General features: G+C 36.8%; 1 protein-coding gene across 1 annotated transcript in view; it reads right to left on the bottom strand.

The window, feature by feature from the left end:
- Positions 1-21,045, bottom strand: part of LOC105267872 (ubiquitin carboxyl-terminal hydrolase 48) — a 38,374-nt gene extending 17,329 nt beyond the window's left edge. Inside the window, exons 1-5 of the mRNA XM_011307009.1 lie at positions 20,957-21,045; positions 20,246-20,409; positions 17,615-20,107; positions 10,145-10,240; positions 7,691-7,806 (exon numbers count right to left, since the gene is read on the bottom strand). Coding sequence (XP_011305311.1) covers positions 7,691-7,806; positions 10,145-10,240; positions 17,615-20,107; positions 20,246-20,379 — 2,839 coding nt within the window. The 5' untranslated portion in view covers positions 20,380-20,409; positions 20,957-21,045. The remainder of the gene's footprint in view (positions 1-7,690; positions 7,807-10,144; positions 10,241-17,614; positions 20,108-20,245; positions 20,410-20,956) is intronic.
- Between the last annotated feature and the right edge of the window lie 1,071 nt (positions 21,046-22,116).

Genomic DNA, 22,116 nt, shown 5'->3' with positions numbered 1-22,116 from the left:
TACAAATTAAAATGCAGAAAAATGAATTACTAGCCTTGCCTAGTGATGGAAATCAATTTCACCTCATTAGTTAAAGCATCACGTCCTTTAGGTTTGAACACCAATATCCTGGCTTATCACTGACCTTATCAGATGTAAGCGGATGGTGTGGGAGGTAGGGAGGGTAATTACTCGTCCAAGGGACAAGCGAATTCATTCGATAGGACCAGGTCTAGCCCATTGGAGTCTATTCTCCCCCTGTTCCCCGGGAAAAGTCTGGGGCATGACGTAACATTTCTGAGCCTTTGGCCTCTTGGCTTTTTGCTGTTAAACACTGGCCGCCCCCCAGTGTCCACCGGTAACAATAGCCCAGAGGACTTCTTATGACCAAGGGAGAGAGGATCTAACAACCATCACTGATGGGGCTTGGTCACCGTATATTATTAATTACTGTATTAATCATCCACGCGGATCTGTTGGACAATTTATTATACATGGTGTTTCGTACTTTGCACACTGAAAATTTCAGGGATTTCAGGCGTCCCTCAAATAGGTTTAGCCAATTAATATCCAGGATAAATTCCAATCTAAAAAGAGGCTTTTCAACTCTGAGATATTATGGGTGTTGTTGTGTACAAGATTCACTCGAGTTTCTGTTTGAATTTTTTTAGTGAATAGTTAATAAAAGTAATTGCAAAATTATGACTTTTCCTTTGAGATTATCTGTTTTGAACATGAGATATAAATTTTTTTTAATTGGGTAACTTTCTGGGTAACTTAATGGGTTTAAATGGAGCGTCAAGGATTAGAATTTTTTTCAACCAACGGCTGCATTGTTTTTTAAATAAATATTGTTTAGGGTAGAAGCCGCATCATTGAACACGCAAAAAAAATTGAATCGATTGTGCGTTTTGTTTACGAGGAATAATCACCACAGAATGATGTCACACTTTTTCGCCCCGTAATGCACGTTTTTTTGCACTTGTTAGTTATCCTGACTGAATCCCCACAATTTTGAAAATAAAAACCAACAGACATACCCTCAAATGGAAATTACTATAATTTTCCAATGACGCAATCCATTTCCCTTATTTCTATTTTCTTTTAGACTTTACTCTGGGAACATTCGGAATTTCCAGTTAATTTATGGTGTTTTCAGAACATATGCCAAGAAAAATGAATTTTCATTGATCTGACATTCAGGGAGGTCTTCCATCAAAATTGAAAAACCGTTAGTGACATATTCACATTACGAGTAATCCATTCAGAGCGCTGAGTTATTCAAAGATTGATGTTTTCTTCCCCTCTCTCTCTCGCACTCGAATCTTTCGTCAAAGTGAATGGAGCTAGATTCAAAGCCACTGTTTCACGAAATAAATACGATTAAAATGTAAGGATGCTCTTTGGGTCAACCACTTGAGTCATCTTAACCTGAAGTTGAAACATCTTTGATAACCACAGGGATTGTCTCCAAGTCAACTTAAGCCTCTTATCAACGTCTTCATTAAGGATTGTAGAGCACACACTCTATTCTAGCAGTTTCCACCTTCAAATTTATCAACTAGATAGAAAACTTTCAAATATTCACAATAATATTATCAACTAATAATATCTTATACGATTCATCTGAAGAGTTTTTGCTTCCGAAAAAATTATTTTTGTGTTGTGTCAACCCGTTATCACCCAACAAATTCGAAAATGCAATTGACTATGACTTCGGAATAATTTCAGATTATTGTCGAATGAAAAAAAAGTAAGAAGTCGAAAGTTAATAAAACTGGGAATAGTTCATGGGCTGTGAAACGGCCAAGATTTTTACAAGGAGGAGTACAATCCTTTGGTACTTTTGAATTTGCAAAATTTTCCCGCTTCATAACAATTTTTTAATCAAAATTAATCGTGATCGGACAAAGAGTAATGAGAAAAAGTATTGAATCGACTTGTTTCGATCGTTCCATGTACTGGATCGGACGATGTACTTCGCGGTATTTAGAACAAGTAGTTTCTAGAATTTTCTGAAATAAAAGAGACTAACAATCAGTATCACGATCTCTCCCCCACACCTGCTCCCACAACTCAATGATCATTCAGAAACATTAACGATTCTCATTGAATCGTCCGGGGGCTAATTAGGCAGCGATAAATCAAGTGAGGAAGGGAAAAAAAAGAGGAAATGGGAGAGACCAACGGAACGAGAAGGAGGGTAACAAAAAAAAACAGAAAACGAGGGACAATCGTTGATGTTGGCAGGTTTGAAGGCGAAATAAAATGGGGGGAGAGGTACCCGACAGGGCCGAAAATCCGCCAGGGAATTAAGTGGAATTCTTCAACTATGTGGTTTTATGTGTGTTAGTGTGGGACACGAAAATGGAAGAGAGAAAAAAAATGTCACGGTTTAGGAATTGTCTCTGGCGTTTGCTTCGAGGCATCAACTGGGGTACTCTTATTTTTTGCGTCCGGCAAGAGGGTAGCTAGATGATTAATGATATTTAAGAAGACAGTAGTTTGAAATTTGGGTCATCAACTGCTCGATTTAATTGTAAGATTTTACTTAATTTTCGCTCAACGAATATTTTTAGAATTCTCGGTGCAAAAGTCTGAAACAACTTGTATCGATGATTGGCAAATCTCTGGTTTGTGATTTACTCGCTGTTTTATTACTGGATAATACACAATAGGACGTGTTATTTCCCTAAAGTACCATTGGAGGGTAGTCAAGCCATAAAAGAAACTTTCAACGTTCAATCCAAAGTTTCTTGATAATCTGATTTTATTCCAATAGTCCACGACATTTCCCTAACTTTGAGATTATCATAGTCTCAAGGTTCTACCATTCTCCAGTTTATTTAGGAAGATGCAAGTACTTTGACAATTAAAAAAGTCCAAGTCTAGAATCTTCTCATTACATAAAGTATAATTATTGAACATTGAGGCACCATTGAGCCAACACTGGGCCGACATTGATGTATTTGTGTAAGTGTATTTTTTTAAAGCCAGTTTTTAGCCAATATCTCGAAATTGGAGGGAGCTAACAATTTTTCTGTAGATACCTTTCTCGTAGCTCTAGATTTTTTCTATAAAAAATGTTTTTACGAAAAATGAGACATGTTCCTTCAATTACGAGATACCGGCTAAAAACTAGTTTTGAAAATAATGCACTTGTTCTTTACAGTACTTCGCAACAATTTTAACACTTGTTTGAATGAAATTGAATAATTATTTCTTGCGCAATCGTTAATGAACTTTTTGGTGAGATCCACACATACGTGATCCAAAAAATGTGGAAATTCATGTGGAAAAACTGACATGCTTCAATTAAAATGTTATATGAAAACTCGAGGCTAAAGTTAGTGATGGAAAAATAAGAAATCGTACACTCAATGAATTAAAAATTGAAAGGATTATAATGCTTGAATTCGGGAGGAAAGTCTTGGTAAAAAGGTGAAACAAGTAATAGTGCCATACTTACAAGTACAATAATCACATCGATGGTGAAAAAGGGGAGAAGAAAAATATCTTGCGAGGTTTAGCTTGTTGTTTTATGTAATTTTTTTTTTGTCGTGTACACAGACACATACGTAATACTGAACCCTCGTTTGGAGCATCGGTCATCTAGGCGCTCCATTTAATCCAACGAAGGAGAGGACCCCCCGTCGGTTACACGTTAGAGACAAGTAGGGGATCTCCGGTGGGATAAAACTCGTGGATCCTTCTCTGTCTCAACGCTTTGTATTATCCTGCTAATTTTCTTTCCCTCCCTCACAAAAACTCCAACTAGAGAAATTTCCACATGACAAAATTCCACAATTTCGTCTCATCCGTATAATTTGAGCTGAGAAAAATTGAGTTCATCGGTTTATCGGTTGGGCAACGGGTAGATATATCGCTGGTGTCCACAGCACTTGCTTCAAATTCATCCCCAACCCACTGGTACCACCCGCTGACCGCATTGGACCAACGGAAACTAATCTGCAAATTCGTGTTCTAAATCCTAAAGCCCATCTACCGAATATTAATTCTCCTTTCTCGACCACTTCCTTCAAACCGTTGGCGAGAGGCCATTCTGTTTTGTTGTTGGTGTTACGTGTGTGTACATAACACTTTGGCAAATTCAAGTTTTCTCCAGCCCCTCACTTGTTACATGATTTGCGATCCTTACGTTATGGTTTTCGTTATTTATGGCAATCGAGCTTTTCATTAAATCGAGATGTTTCAGCTTTTTCTTTTTATTCTGTATGAAGTAAAACAGCGAAAATCGGTGGAATTGTCATTTTTGGTGTTATTTCGACCTGCACTTCGACATTATGACTCAAAAATTCCGATAATACGGTTGTATGTCATGGAAGGACGGAACAGGCATGATTTTGGGAATGTCGTAAGACTTTCGGAGGAATATTGCAATTTTCACTGGATCTATGGCATTTTTACATTACTTTTCCTCAGAGTTTTTAGAAAAATTCAGATATTTTTTTTATCCTCATCATATGTGGAAAAGTAAATAAACAGTCTGTGACTTTCAATACACAATTATCAAACGTCAGGAGAGATTTTGCAATAAATATTTGGTTGTGCTAATGACCAAAAAATCTAGAATACTTCCCTCCGCAGGATTTTCGATGGATCAATTTGAATTTTGATTTTATCGTATGGAGGAGCAATAATCGATGATTTGATGAATGATTATTGTGCTCACATCTCCACTTTTTTAATTCTATTGACTTTATTCCCCCGACTTTGTGGAGACAATCTCGTTACAGTACGACAAAAATTGAAGGACGTAATGCCCCAATAAACTCGAATTAAAAAATAATTAATCATGAACACTACAGCTTTGCAAAATGAATGATTGAAAAGAAAAAGGCGAAATGTAGATAAATTGAAAGAATTGGGACGCAAAAAATAATGTTGACTGCCTAAGAACTACACGAGAGAAAAATACCGGAAAAATTACGTACTTTCACGTATTCGTGAGGTCACCTTGCTTTTCGGGAAAAAGTACTGGAGGTCCTGTAAAATTGCCCTGAAACCTTCGTAAAAATTCCTGCTAGCTACAAAAATTTTTACGGAAATTACCAAGGTCACCCCACGAATACGTGAAATTTCCGTAATTTTTCCGGTATTTTTTTTTCTGTGTACTAATATGTAAATTGCGTAAAAATATTTGCGAAGATAAAAAGTAAATGATCTTCAATATATATAATATATATATACATATATATATATATCCAATATATCTATATAATAATACCACCCGAAGGAAATATCAAAAGATATGAAATAAAAGAGAAAAAGTAAATTACGTTAATCTGATTATCTCACCGTTGAGAAAAATGTCGAACGGGTCAGACGGGCATAACATTGGGCAGACAAGTGTTCTCAGTGGGGTGAGTAGTCAGGGTGACTTGATTGATATGTAGGCCGTAATGTGGCCAAACTGCTCACTTCCACAGCTGAGACACAAATGTACGGCGGGGTGGAAGAGGCCCCTACCTAGGGGGTGGAAGAGGTGGGGTGAAAAAGGAAGGGGGTGGGGAAGAGAGGGATGAATGAGGGAGGGGGTGGAGGAAGGAGGTATGGAAGAGGGAGAGGGTGGCGAAGGGAGGAATGGAAGAAGGAGGGGGGGAGGTAAAAGGAAAGGGAACAACTAAGTCATTCCTCGTTAGTCCACTGCCATATCAGTCACCCAAAACAACCCCTGATTTTTCGTCACCCAAATCCCCCCCCATCCCCTTCATCCCTTTGATCCCCTTTATCCCCTTCATCTCCCTCATTTCCGTCATTCCCCTCATCACCTCTGTCGTTCAACCTCACTACGTCCATTCAGGGATACCTAAGTATCTTCACAATTGGCCAGAAATGCTCTATGAAAGAGCAAAAATAAATACGAATTAAGTATTGAAGTATGAAAATGCGATTTACTACTGGGAAATCATCGTGTCATGTTGTTTATTCGGTTTGAAGCACCTCTCGACGTGAGAATATAGTTTAATAGCTCTCAGTTTAATTGGTCTTATATAGAAGGGTCTTTCATTCATCAACCTGTTTTCCACGAAATCACGAGGTAATCTGATAAATATGCAAAAATGTCTGATGCAATCATTTTATATAATAGGATCCTGAGGATAGGACCACAGAATGTGGCGGGTAGAAATAAAAATATGGAGGAATTTTCAAAAAAAATATTTTCAAAAAAAGGGCCAATTGAGGAATTAGTTTTAAAGTGAAGGTTAAACGTTTGAGGTACAAGTGAGTGGGAGAGAAGTAGTGAATGAGGTATCTTTGCAATTCAAATAGGAAGAAGAGGGGAGTGAGACCGCCCTGGGAGCGATAGTCGAATCCAAAGTGGCTTGACAAATGTAACGTGAAAAAATGAAGAAAGTTCGGGTAAAGAGAAGAGAGAAATAAGTGAAGTGAAAAGAAAAATGAAGAACATGGGAGGAGAAAAAAAATATATATTCAAAGAGATGGACAAGACAATGGGATGTTTAGAGGATCGAGTCAACACAATTCTCAATTTCTCTCGGTTCTTGGACGTTTTGTCTCTTTGACCAGGCAATTTGCCTGTTTGTCAACTCGATGAAGCAAAAAGAATAATCGAAAATACTTGGCTTTCGGCTTTTAACAACACTTCAGTTATTTTTTGGTACTTTGAGAAATTACGAGTCATGAACAGTGTCATTTAAACTGTCGGTTTTTATCGTCCGTTAATTTCACTGGATACGTCTTAATTATAAGGACACTTTAGTGAAGATGATGGGGTGGATTTATGTAAATAAGGAGCTAATGTCCTCGTGCATTATTCCCTCTTATTTCTGTCTTTCTCTGTTCTCCAGTTTTTTTTTTCTTCTCTCGTCATCAGAGGCCTTTTGTCTTTAGGGTAATTTCTGTACATCATGCATCGAAATCGCGATGGATTAGCAACAGTAGTGGGCGTGTGTATGAAGACATTAAATCCCCCGGGTAAATCACCCCTCTATCCTGCTTTCTGCATTTACATAATGACAAGTGCAAAACATTTGGGGAAAATTAATTGTCAATAAGATCGAATGGTGAATACTGGGTCCTGGGGGAATGGAAAGACCAGAATAATCGATTTGATTTTCTAACCGTGATGATAAATCAGAACAGGGGTTTGAGTTCCCGATAAGACCTAACTTCAGTTACAGTTGCCTTTGGAAACCATAACTTTATGAAAAATAGCATTAAATAAAATATGAAATATAAATTAATGGATTGTTAATGGGCCTTGAGGGGTTATTCTTCATTCAAGAAATATATGTATCCATGGCTGAAGGCCCTCGGGCGATGGCCAGTTGCAAGTTCCTGCAAGAACTTGCAACGAATTCCGTTAAAAAAAATCATAAAATAAAATATATGTATCTATCGAACGTAATCTTTGATTGGATTTCACTTCGTCAGTATAAAATCTATCTAAATATGGGTTTCAGATTGTATTGATGAATTTACTCCAATCTTTATAAAAAAAAAAAACAAAGATGGAAAATAAGGAAATAAGGAAAATTGTTGGTTGACAGATCGAGATTGATCCACAAATGAAATTTCTCTATTTAACGCCTCATTCTCTCATTAATCCCCCCCCCCCCCCCAAACCAAATGAATTGTTACTGACGAGATAATTAAATCAGATAGATGTAAAAATAAAATTGTCATTTAAATGCTAGTGTATGAAATTATGGAAGTATGAACTCACCAGGATCCGTCTTCAGCTTAGCCTCATCAGTTCCTAAATTGACTATCTTAATTGCATAATCCGACTGGTAAAATTCCGTTAATTTACCCCACTCTTCCTCTGTTACAATAGTATAACTGAAACAGAAATGATAAAATAGTCAATTCTCATTTTCCCTCAATGTACGAAGGTAAATTTGTAAATTTATTCGAGTTAACGTTTAGAATCAACTGTTTTTGCAAGCCCCACCCTTAATTATACCGTAAATTAGAAATTTCTTGCTCGGGGTCTACCTTCCACCCGAAACTACTCCCCTTCTTGCGCACACATGAGAAATCCAGCGAGTGTTACGCATTTTTACAATTAAATTCTCTGTAAATTGCTAACATAACAATGAGTGAACGATGAAAATGTTTAATGAGGTTTTGACATTAAAAATATAAATGTTGCAAGACATTGCGTGACCTGGAAGGTTTAGATTTCAGCCCTTGGGTGCAGAGACTGATGCTTAGGAGCATTTTGTGGTGATGGATACCCGAAAATGTCAGGCACACGCCCCCGGGGGCCAATGCCATGCTAAACCCCCATCTGACCATTATGCTAAGCTATTGTCCACTATCTGACTGAGATACCCAGTCAACTTGACTCTCAACCTCACCCCAATGTGTCACCCTATTTAATTCAATCCCAAAAACACCATTTTTTATCCAGACAATATTGTTTACCCATTTTTCATTTGCACATATTTTTTTCCCATTCACTCATTTTCATACTATTTACAAAATTTTTAATACCATTTTTCGCACTCTTATTGCAAATTTTTAGTATATACATTGAGAAAATAATGAGTTTAATAATAATGGGTTTATAACAAATGTGGGTAAAAGGAATTGACACAAAATAATTTTCTACTGGCGTGTCTGTGGGTAAAAAGGTGGGCATTTAGAAAAATTATGGAAAAATTATTTAAAAAATTGGAAATGACCGCTAATTGAGGGAGAGATTACAAAATTTGGATTTTATTATCAGAGACGTCGAACGCGCGCATGACAATGTGTGTTCTGTCACAGATTATTAATCTGTAGGATTATATTGTTAAATAATTACTCATGAAGTTTTATAGAAACACCTTAGAATGTTTAAACATAACACATTCATATTCTCCTGAAATTTCCTGGTTATTATTACTAAGTTATTGATAACTCAGTGAGACTCTGGAGTTTTCAGGCATTAAAAATTTTGAAAAATCTGGTCTTGAAGTAAATTCGGATACATGAAGCTATACATATGCTCCATGAGAAATTCCGTGTACAGGACAGTACATACATGCCGATGGAAGATGATTTATGAAAGAAATGAGTCTGACGTATTTTAGACTTCAACTTTCGACTTTCGACTTTCGATTCGATTCGATATAAATGTTCCTAAAGGGATCCTCTTTACATAGGAATGTATTAATTAATCGTGTCGATGAACTCGGAATTAATTATTCCTGATATATCAATTTGTAATCGATAGTCTCCCGGAGGAATGCCCAACCATCGAATGGCCCAATGAAATTTTTTTCCCAATTTTTATTGCATCCTTTTCTACACCATATTCGCTGGTACCCATTATTCAATCGTTAGGCAAATAATGACAAGCTTCAACTCACGATACCATTTCTTGCTGCAGCAGGGGACACAGGGGGAAAATTCAAATTAGCGAGTTACCCCCATCCCCTGCTGATTTGCACACGTTGCAGTTGAATCGAAATTAATTTCTCTCCAAAAATAGGAATATTTCACTGGAATGCTATTCGGCAAATCTTCAATTCAGATTTAAATTATAGATTTCTAAGTGAATTTTTCAATTATTGTGTAAATTTGGAATTAAAAGGGCTGTTCTTGACAGTTTATTTCGATCACCGCTGGGTCTACACTGAGAAAAAAAATTTTCTTTAGCCAAGAATATTTATTAACCACAAGAAAATATATTTGGCATTAGTAAGTCTTATGGGAGTATTTACGCAGTGATCGCCAGATTTACTGGTGGGAAGAAAATATTCTTGGCAAAAATAATTATTTTTCTCAGTGTAGGTATTTTTATCAAAATTGTGAACAATTTCAATATTAAATATCTCTGGATAAAAAATGATATAAAAAAGCCAAGAAAGTGGACGATCTTGTGCATTCAAATTTTGAAATGTCTAAATCTAATAGTTCATTTTAAATAATTAGAAAATCTTTTCCAATTCCGCGCGAAAAAATTATTAGTCGCTTATAAACCCGATATTAAACCGTAGCTATGAATAAATAAATGAATTGATGGACTAATCAACTAATTACCAAATTTGAAATTGAAGAAATTTCCCAAGGATTCAGAGTATTCAGTACTCTATTACGTTTCATCCCAAATAGCAAAAGCTGTTGAGATATTCTCAATGACCCACTGATTTTGCCCACACCCCTGGTAAAATAAATATTTCTCACTTACAATTCACTGGAGGGTTCGGCGGTGTAGAGGAAGCCCTTATGAATCTCACAGAGTAGTTGTCCATTATTAATACCACTCGGAGCATTTTTACCAGTTCTGAAACAAGAATTAACGAAACAAAAATTAACAAAGTTATTAAAAAAACAAGGAGAAGGCTGGGAATTTAATGAAATTGGTGAGACTGAGAGACAATGAAAAATGCCAGTGCCGATGAAAAATGACACTACCACCATATGACAGACAATCAGAAGAATGATCGCACACGTGACCCAGAAATCGGCTCTCCTGAGGGGCATTTGGAGATAGTTAAACAGTGAGGGTTTCACTGTATAGATGAGAAGCCAAAGAGGAAAAGTTGGTGGGGTTGAGGAATTGTGGAGGGAATGGAGGAAGGGGGTTGTGCATCATTTTTCACGTACCACGAAGGGGCGGAACGTTTTTGCCTCCCTTCATATCCCCTCACACCCCACATGTTCCTCAGCTACTAGATAATGTCCTTAAAGGAGGACATCTATACTCAGGTATTTTTCACGGTTAAGAAAGAAAGAATGAAAATTAAACAGAAATATTTTTCAATTTGAGAGAACAAAATCAACATTAAATTTTCTCATGTATTCCCCAGGTCCCCAACTCCGTCATATGCTTCAACAAATACTAATAAATAGCAGGTGGACGTATTTAAAGTATCCATCTCCCTCCAGTACGAGAAAAATGGGGAATGCGTATTAATTATGAAGCTTGTTCAAATACAGCGAACAGAGGCTCCCACCGAAGGGGAAAAACTAAAAGTTACGGGGGGGTGGGTGGTAAGGGGTAGTGATCAACGTATCTGGTCACCACGGCTTCCCCTTATTACAGAGAAAACCATTGAAGTATTTTTTTTTTTCACCCTCATATTCTCTCATTCTTTTTTTCCTCGTACGAATTTTATCCCCAGCTTTTGTTTAACTTTCGTCGTGGAATTTTTACTCGCGCAAATTGTCTCCTTTCACTTGGATGCGAGTAGCCATTATTACTCCCTAGAGACATACAGTTTAATTTTCAGGTATTGGGAGGAACAAGAGACATATTTTTCATTGGAATATTTTATGAGTGTCGTGCTAGCTTCAACGATAATCCCAATGATAACGATAAGACCCGTAAGACCAAATCAAACCGCCACCACTGTATGTCGTAGCAAAATTTAAAAAATTCAAAAACTGAAAAGAGAAAAAAATTTTGAAATCATTGCGGAAATTAATTATTGGTTTACCGCTTATTGGTGAACAAATTTAACCTGGAGTTTCTGGTTGTAAGGATGATAATTTGGGGAGGAAAAATGTCGTTTTCTTGACTGTTGACCACAAACTGAGGGTTTTCCACTCAAATATTTAGTGGGAAAGCGTTAAATCAAAGCAAGCCACAGTCCTCATCCCCTTGAGCTGGTGTAACCCAAGACAAATGTCACCAAACCCACCCGAAGCAATGAGATCTCGATGGGATGAGTGCACAAAATTCCCTCTTTATTTCTGTATTTTCCTTCGCATTTTATTCCTCCTCATCTTTTTCTCGGTGGAAAAACTATGGGAATTCGGATGCACGTTAGAAGACGGTAAATCAAGCCTCTTGGATGATATTAAAAGGCCAAAACACAAGATTTATATCGCGAGTCAAAGGGATACGAGAGAGAGAGAGATTACGTGTAGCGGAAGTCTAGTGTCAATGGAAGAGAAGAAAAAATGTTGAGATGAGGATAAAGGCCAATGAAGAGGGAAAAATAGAGGGTCGACAATTGGAATTGAATACCGGGAGGGAAAGAGGATTATTTTCACTGCTGCGGAAATTTGTAATCAATCGATAATCTAAGATATCCAAGCGCTTGGACCATTTTTTTTTTCATTGACATCCCCTTCTTCCTCTGCAATTGACCCCCAGACCTTTCATTTCAACCCTATCTCACCCCAAATTTATCAAATACCAAATATATAAAAGTTAAATAACTGTTAAAAATAAAGTTAACATAAAAAAAAGGTTAAAATTTTCTTCTAAAAATTAGAAGACAAATAAACGAATGATTAAACTAGTTTAATTTGTGATTTGTAAAGAATTAATGGGGGGAAACTCATATTGTTTATTAATTAAATATCTAGAAATAATAGACAATTATGGAGAGGAAGAATCAAATCTGTCGAGTGATCTATAGCAAGTAGTGAAATTATTTGGATTTACCAAATTGATTGCGACAATGCAGAAGAAATAATTTCTGTAAATTAATTAAATGGGTTTGAATACAATCTCACGGTGCATTGCGTCAACGACCCACATTCCAGGAGATTTGTCATCACAGAAATTCTAGGCGTAAAACAATGACTTTATGTGTAACACGTATTCTGACAAAATAAAAGGATCATTAAGAACAAAAAGGAATCCGTGAAATCGACCCATTGGCGCGTGAAACTAGCTACTGTCACGTGAGATTGATCTTTATTTTTTCATTTCTCCGAGTCATTGAACCTCGGACAAAATTTAATCTGTGTTTCCCCAACAAGAACCATTTCTCAATTAATATCCCAACGAAAATTAAATACAATTTTACTGCCCATAAACTTTAGGGAATTTTTTTTCCTCATACACGATTTTAAAATACTGTTGACTTGTGTTGAGAGAAATTATAAATTATAAAATTATTACATAAAAAATGATAAATATTCGAGATGAATGAATCAGTCTAGAAGAGTAAAAAAAAATACTGTACGTCATTGAAAATTTATTCCGACGAATTGACGGAATGGCTCCTCAAGATATCAATAATTTTATAATTTATTAATTTATAATATTTAGGCACCGATGGAATGATCAGATTACTTGACCTCTCGATAATCTTGTTTTTCATAAAACATAATAATAAATCCATGATAGAAAATTATCTCCAGGATACTGGTAAATATTTCACATCGATAGCTAGTGTGTGAGTACCTTAATCCTCAAATTCAACGACTAAATTAACGAAGAGCATATCTCCAAATGACAGAAATGGTAGAAATGAGGTAGCCAAAACGAAGGAAAAGGATGATACCAGAGGAAGAGGTATAGAAGCACACGAAGCGCACGTTCAGCTCGCTTTACCGAGCACTGATGATAGTTTTTGCTCGGTAAGATTTTTTGCCCTTTCCCCTTTTCCAGGGTTACTAGAAACGAGGGGGGGGTAAAGGGGGATGGGAGGGGAGGGTGGATGATATATGACCGCCCCCCGAGACACTGGCCACCCCTTCATCTTCTCACTCTCTCCAGTACGACGAAGACAACTCTTAAAGCTGAGAAAATAAATGACGAAAAATTAGCAATTTTTCGAAATTGTCAGGGAAAACTAATAAAAAAAATATATTCACCAATGCCATTATTTAGTGTTTTTACTCGAGACGGAAGCTAATTACACCGAGCCGTAAAAAATCAAGCGGTGAATCGGTTTCAACGCAAGAACCATCGATAATCGACATCCTGGTGTTGCCCAGTGGTTATGGAATAAAAAAAAAACTGATAATAGTGGTGAAAGAAAAATCATTCACTCGTTGTGTTTCGAGTGATGACAGGTCTCTAAACAAATACCTGGAGGTGTTCACAAGTACCCGAGGAGAAATGATAATCGGGGAGAACAAGGCGAGGATGATAAGTTCGAAGAAGTTGACGATAAAAAATTGAGGGGATTGGGATATTTCTCCTTGTTTTCATGAAGAAATCGTTGGAATAGACCGTTCAGCATCGAAGAAGCTCGATTGCTTGAGCGTTGGGTTTAGACAGAATGTAAAATGAAATATTCAGTGAATAAATCTTGAGGTATTTTATCTTGGTTAGTGAGTTGTGAGAGTTTATTAAAAAATAAGTCTAATTGTCAAACTCAAAATCATTGAATTGACATTCATTCGAAATGTTTGAGATTTAGATTAGACACGACGTCGTGGTGGCGGGTTGGTTTGGTCTTACGGGTCTTACCCTTTCGGTCATTTGATATATTTCGATATATTTTGATATATTTGGAGACATTTCGAGATATTTCAAGATCGATTTCCTTTCTCCTTTTTATATTAGGATTAGGATTTCTATTAGGATTAGAATTTAATTTTTTTTTTCGTTTATTATGCATTTTTATGATGTAAAATCGAGAAATTCTTCTTGTTCCACATAAATCTAGTGAAAATATAAGAAGAAATATTCGCTTCCGAGACAATCGAATTATCTCCTCAACAACTTCCGAAAACTTATGTGCAATATAAAAGAAACAGCATCGATACTTCATCCCTCAAATATTTCTAAACCCCTCTGGGTGGAGGAAGGGAAAAATGTCGTGGGTAATCTGTATGGAATTAGCAAAATATAAACAACGGTGAGTATTCCGAGAATATATGATTGCGCAAGAAATTGAGAGAAATAGGGATGGAGAATTAAGTTAAAAGGGAAGAGGGGAAGTGTGTACGTTCGCAATGAATCAACTTATTTAAGGGTAGTTGGATTTTGCGATTCGATGGCACAACCGTTGAATCCACTCTAACATTTGAAAATAACCCCGTACATACACCCCCAGTAGGCGAATGATTTATTGTTTTCCTTGCCAAGCCAAGCCAACCGTTTCTCCTGTTTTTCTTACTTATTTCACTCAATGGCTTTCCATTTGTTCGTCACTCCGAACGTTAAACTGTTTTTTAAACGTCATTATCACTTGAAAATACAAAATCCTCCAGTTGATTTTCATATTCAAAATTCTAATACCACTGGATTATTTGTTAAAAAAATTACAATTATCTCGGTAATGAGTGGAATTATCGACAAACCACGAAGAAATTTTTTGTCGAGAATGAATTCTCTTGTATATGGAGAGAAAAGTTGGATGAAAATAAGACGAAAAACTAGAAAATCGTAGCAAATTTTACTGTACGAAAGGTAGTCGTCCAGTGAAATGTAATTCAATAAAAAAAATACATGGCTGTCGAGGATATTTTACGATTCGTTCGGCAAAGTTAAAAGAAAAAACACATGTATGGATGCAAAAAGTATCCTTCTCTGCTGTAAAATTTCCTACACCCGTGGGCTATTTTTTTTTTCTTTCACTCATCTCAACATTACGAGGATAAATGGAAGCGAATTTTTATTTTATGAGTTTAAAAATCACTCTCAGTAATAGAGAAATTATAGGTAATATTGAGTAATCAATCACGTCCAGTGCAATAATTTTCGATACAATCATAAATTCTGGGGTAAATTGTCTTCAAGATCAAAAGATTTTCATCAATTTTGACTGTAACATAAATCGAAGAAAAAGATTGGACATCGATTACTCAGATATTTCAGTTAATTTTCACAGGTTTTTACTTTCTGTAAAATGGATGTTTGAGGAATTGTTAACGAAATCATGAAATCTATATAATTTCATGATTTTTATAAAAAATTAAGGAATTTTCTTAGATTAATGCCCGGAATTTTACAGTAGAAATCTTCATGAGGATCAAAAGAGCGAATTAAGCAAGCCCCTTTCCTTTCTGGAACCTGGGAGAGACTAAAAATTGATATGACAAGAGAACTAATCCAATGAAACTCTTCTCCATACTCCCACTTGAATCCAAAACCTGGACACCACCCTCTAGGGATCAACTCTTTGCTCCGGATTACCGCAATGTCACTCTCAATTCCCCATAACATACACAAACGTCAATTAAGTCTAAAATTGCTTGTTTTAAAAATATAAACTTAATTTTTCAATTAACGGAAACAAATCCAATCAAATTAACTCCTTATCCTGGACATCATTGGACTCAGACTATTGAAAAATATAAAAATCCGAATAATTCGGGTAATTTTCTCAAGAACGTCTCAAAATTCCTCTTCAATCCGTCAACGTCGCGACCGAGAGAGAGTGAGAGGAAAAGGGAATGATGCGGATTTTACGAAAGGATTAGACATTTGCATAGAACGATCGCTCAAGCCCGGGCTTTTCTGCCTGTCTATTTTTTTTTTTCACAACTTTTTTTCCCCCACATCCTAAATTCGCCCCTTAAAATCCTTGGACAATTAGTAATCACGTTTATACTGCACAAAAAACTGAAATTTCGTGGGAAGTCATTTCCGAAATTCAGACAAGTCATTTTCAAGAGGGCAAAATCAAATTTGGCTTTTTCAAAGAACAACAGTCATTAAATTTTCAATTTAGACATTCAAACGAGAATCATCCAATTAATTAAATTATCCATGAAAATTTTTATCATTTTGTTTACTTTTAATGGAATTTGTGAAATGCCCCGTTTTATTTAAAATTCTCAAAGAAATAGGGAATTTTCTATTTTGTAATGCCTCGAAATCTCAGTGGAACCGTTACCAGAAATCTCAATAATAAATCGTCATTGCATTATATTAAACAAATTAAGCTATTATTCTCAATCATGTAGAACATGATGAACAATTAGCCATGGAAAAATTGATAAAAAATACATATACGATATATATAAGTTTGAATTTATAAAATTTTTGTATATATATTGATCCAATTGCATATAAAAATCTATAATTGTGAGAATATGCAGTTTTTGTATGTTGAAAAAAAATTAATTGATTATGATCATTTGGAACAGTAAAAAAATTCCTTAAAATTATCAAGTGTTGATATGACATCGAGACAATGGCCTCTCCGGTGGCTGAAGATGTCACAAGTGCGATAATTAATAACACGAAATTGATTAAGGCTGTCAGATTAAGTCTATAGAGACGTAATGGGTAGAGGTGGGAGGGGATAATAACAAACCCAACCTTCTCCCCATTGCTTTCAACCTTTTGGCGAACGTGATTAATAATTTTGAGATAACGCCCGACCCTTACCCCATCCAACCCAACGACTATCCACTGTGGGATGTCCTTCTGATTTTACGTGGGACTTTACCACATCATAAATGAGTAATTATTCATGAGATATTTTGTTGTCTCACTCTCGTATTTTTTCTCATTCTCTTCTAAACCCATTCGTCCACGAAATATTCTAACAGTAAGAAAATATCATATTCAACCGACAAATTGATGAATTCTACAAGACAACTGATTATTCTGGGGGAATAGTCGGCAATTCTCTTTTCTGTCGATACGAATATCCGAAAAAAAGGGTCTGAGTGGATTTTAGGAGAAACGTGGGGGCTCAACCCCCAATGTATCACCCAGTGGTGGATCATTAGACGTTTTCAATTAGTTTTCCCATTTCCCCCCACACCTCATTGGACAATTAAGAAAAAAATCCCTCAACGCGCCCAGGAGAAATCCATCAATTTTTCTCGGTAATAGGGAGTGCGAATTAATCCGAATTGGGGAATAGTACTACGTGAATAACTATATGTAATATTCAGAACTAATTACTATTTGGAAGTAATCGAACTTGCAAGTAGAAGCGAAACGTGAAAAACCAGAAAGTGAAAATCCCTGACGGAAATGTTGTTAAATAAAGAAAAATAATTGACTCACCGAACAAAAGTCTTCCAAATATCAAAAAATCCCTTCTCAACAATGAAGTACTCCTTGTGGCAGTTCTTTTCCTTCATCACTTCATTCCTATTTTTTCCTTGATAAAGTTGGCTCAACTGGTCCTTCTGCAGTTTTCCCTTAATTTTATCGACAGCCTTGACTCTCTCAGCACTCTCATTTCTTTCTTCACAAATAATACATGGTTCTGTACCAGAGGGATACTCAGCAGCCTTTGGAAAATACTTTTGGAGAATTCTCCAGGCAGCCCCTGGTATTACTTTCCTACTGCTATCATCTGGAGTTCTGAGTCCCCCATGTTCACAGAGAAGGTCCTCATTGAAATTCATAATGGGCTCTGACTCCTCCTCGATCTCCTCTTTCTGATTGTCACTTGGTTTTTGATCATTCGTCTGCTCTGAGTCATTATCGTTACTCGTCTCACCCTCTAAACGTTCCATTGCTAATTTTCTCCAATGTTTCAATGAGTCTGTACCAATTATGTAACTATCTTCATTAAAATCCTTAAAGATCCTCATATACTCCAGCACCTCCTTGTGATCCTTCTCCAACTCAATCTTAAACCTCATAGTCTTGCACTTCTTCCTGACACATGCCAGACACAAGCTGTCCTCCCCAAGCATCTCTGTTATCTGGAATTTCCCCAGGAGTTTCTCCGTAGCATCCATAGGGACACACTTGGCCTTGTGCACCTTGCCAGGATCCATTTTCCGATGTCGACACATAACGCCCTCGACATCGATCTCCCTCACCCCCTCATTCCCACCAGAATCATCATTAAGCCATTTGCTGATAAAACTAGTAGGAATCCAGACGAATCTCTCACCAACCCCTTCACACCTTCCCCAGGCCTCATAAAAATCAATGACCTCCTGTCTCTTAACATTTTTCTCCTCAATCCTTTTCTGCTTCTCCTCCTGAACCGCCAGAAGACTCAATTCATGCGCCACATTCTCTTGTTTAACGAGTTCCCTCAAAGTTTCACTCACTTCCCACTTTTGAAACTCCATCGCCTCATAATAATCCCTCTCTCCACACCCCATTGCTCTGTGAGCATCTCCATTGAGCATCTGATAATTCTTATCATAATTCTCTTTCATCGTGAGTTTAACCCCATTCGTCTCCCCCCCATCCCCGGGAGAACAATTCCCCTCTCCCTCCTCCTTGACATCATCATCCTCTCCTCGACACCTGTCATTCTTGTCATCATGTGTATCATTTTTCCTAGACTTCTTGACAGGATTATCAAAATCCTCATCGACCCCCTTGATCTTCTTCCTCCCTTTCTTGGTTTTCTTGGAAGAACTGAAAATGGAGTCCGAAGAGTCTGAGTCACTGGTCTCCTTCCTTTTTCCATTGTCCATAGGTTTCTTGACCTTTCCATCCAAATTCTTCTTATAAACTAACATGTAAGCATTGTTGGAAGACAGGAAACCCTTGGGTACCCTCTTACCATTGTCTCCAACTCCATCCCCAATCCTCTTTCCTTGGGTTTTTTCCACCAAATCATCACTGAACTGGTACCACTCCCCAGAAGATCGACAGATCCAGGCAATATAGTGTCCAGAGTGGGCTGAGGGTCCCCTGTGGCTCAAAACAGCAACCAAAGAGTACAAATGAGTGCCTGGGGGGCAGTTCAAATACTCTGACATATCCAGATCATTGGGAAAGTAGATGTACGATGAAACTTTCTTCTTCTGTCCGCTTTCGCGATCAAAAACAAACCTCAGCAGTTGGAAATTCAGAGTCTCTGGTAGGGAGTTAAGTCTGATGAATCTCTTGGCATTTTGCTTTTCGTTGCAGCGTTGGCAGTGGTATTTGTTGGACCCTACGAGCTCCTCCTCGCTGAGGTAATTATCCATAGCTTCTCTCAGGGTTGGTGCCAGTTGCAGATCCAGTTCGTAGAAAGTTGTAGGGGTTTGGTATTCTGTAGAGCAAGTCGAGCATCTGTTTACGTAGATGTAAGTGCCCTGTGTCAGTCGTTGCAGGCGAGGCTTCAGTGCAAGACTAGTCAATTTATTCTCGATGTGTGCGAGGAGGAGTTTGGAAAATTCACTGGCATCCTGCTGGGCGTTTGTGTCTAGGGAGAGGGCAATCGCAAGGCTCGTGGGGTCCAACAGGCGTTTGTTACCAAATTGCATCATTGCAAAGATGTACTGGAGTTGCCCTACTACTGTTCGAGGATGGTACGGGTGCTTTAATGACTGGGAACGGTGGAGGGACTCTGACTCCTCCGGATCAGCTGTGATGTCCCATTTATAGATTATTCGTCTCATATCCTCATTATGAAACCAAACTTGAATTAAACTATTAACGTAACACGTAGCACCAAGATTTTTCAGCCCAACGTACTGTGTTGGATCTCTCAATTCTGACAGTGAACTTTCCAGTGAGGCCACTTCTGCTGGCTGAGACTTAAAGTACTTCTCCTCTCCTAAACCGGTCAAGCAACATGGATTGTGACTGCAATTACGTCTGAAACACGATAACAATTAGGATTATCATCTCGAAGACATGATCAGCTTCAGTATGCATAAGTGGCTGAGAACATTCACCGACTGTCGCATTTAAAAAGAGAATCATTTGGCTTCTGAACATTCATTCCTCACTCACTTGCAATTTTTACAATTTTTCAATCCTATTCGGTATGCAGTCTCCATGTGAATTTTTTCGATTTCCTCTGGTGCTACTGTTTCTATCCAACTCCATGCCATCCTCTCCAAATCAACCTTCTTCAATGGTGGCATTTTCTCTTTACTCTTTTCATCAATTTAAATCTACAAAAAGAAAAAAAAATACATTGTTGAGATAAAACATTAGTGGAATACAAAATGACCCAAACAAATGATTTTTCCAAAATGTTTTTATGTTGAATGAAAAACGATCATCTCCATTAAAAAGGATTCCCTGTTCCTTTTTTCCCATGAAAAAGCGTTTGTTAACATTCAAATAAACAGAAAAAGAATTTCAATGATTGTAGGAACTCTCGATGATCCATCACCCCTGGAAACCCCCAAACTTTTTGATTTGTTATTCTGCACAAGAATGTGAACTTCCTCCCAATCAATTTAATCTTCAAACCGAACTGAATCCCCTAACTATTTAATTTGAAATCAGATATTCCATTCGAACGATGGAATTCCAACGTTTGAGGTTAGAGCTGGTGCCGATGAAAGATACAAGTGTCGAGAACTGGAATTGTCAGCCACAGACTCGATGAAACACATTGTAAAAATTTTTTCCATCATTATTTATCCAATGGGATGCTGGAATATGCAGTTAAAATCGTGATACGATAGAAATACTATGAAAACACCTACTTACACGGACTAAAAACTTGTCAAAGCTCCTGACATCGAACCGTTTACCGTTTTTCGCCCCAAAGTTGTGCAGCGAACACAGCGACACTATTTCCACTCCGCCATTAGCCGCCATTTTGGCTAAATTACTCCCGCCAATTTTCTCCCTGCACTTTCATTGGACGGTCTGTGACAGTTCTTTAAAGCGGAAAAATTCAATTATTCTCGACCATTTGTTACCTTTCAATGTTTATCATTATTATTAATAGTTGCACGAGGATTGTTTATACAGATACCAAGTACAAGTTAGATACAAATAAATTGGGATTATATTATTAAAGTAAATTTGTCAATTTCTAACGTTATTAAAATAAAGGTAATTAAGTTATTCTGTAGAATGAATTGATAATTTCTACAAGAAAGAGAAGGCCTGATCTTGGTATAAACCAAGAAGAAATTTTTGTCATATCAAGAAACTAAATTAATCGGTTAATTAATTTTTTTCGAAATTCAACGAGCATTTCGGTTTTTCAACGAAAAATTGCCAAAACATCACGCTTTAATCCAACGTATTATGTAGAAATCAAAATTTTCAGTGTAATTAATAATTGAATTTTCAATTTTGATCATTCAGTGGTAAAAGTTGAGAAATTGGAGGTACTATTTTGTTTTGTATGTACGAAATATAACAATTATTAACAATTAATTGATCAACAATGGGTATATGATTATTTCAATAAGAGAGAATCTTAGTATTGACTATTTTTTCATAAATCAAGTAATTAAAGTGAAACCCTTTCCACGTCACCCAAGAGGTAGAGTCCTTGACGCGTTTTTTTTAAAGTGGTATCCCCTGTAGGCCTAATCCACTAAGTCAATAGATGGAAAATTGTTATGATTTGAAAACCTGGAATTAAAAATGAACGATGACATTTATTAATAATAAATAATAATGAATTAATAATAAATTCATCAATTTCTATGGATATTCTAGCTGCATTGTCGATGTTGAATCATCTCAGCAACACTGATTTGGGAGAAATATTGAACGATGATGGAAGATTCGAGGAAGTTGTCAATGACATAAAACAGGTGAATTATTTAATCGATGACAATAAATGGATAATAAGGCGGTTGTCTCATTATTTCCTTGTCTTATTATTAGATATGCGATTTACTAACTTT

Source organism: Fopius arisanus, unplaced genomic scaffold, assembly GCF_000806365.1.
Source record: "Fopius arisanus strain USDA-PBARC FA_bdor unplaced genomic scaffold, ASM80636v1 scaffold00051, whole genome shotgun sequence".
NCBI lineage: Eukaryota > Metazoa > Arthropoda > Insecta > Hymenoptera > Braconidae > Fopius > Fopius arisanus.
Note: the sequence above shows the minus strand (reverse complement) of the source record. Positions and strands in the feature narration are given on the sequence as shown.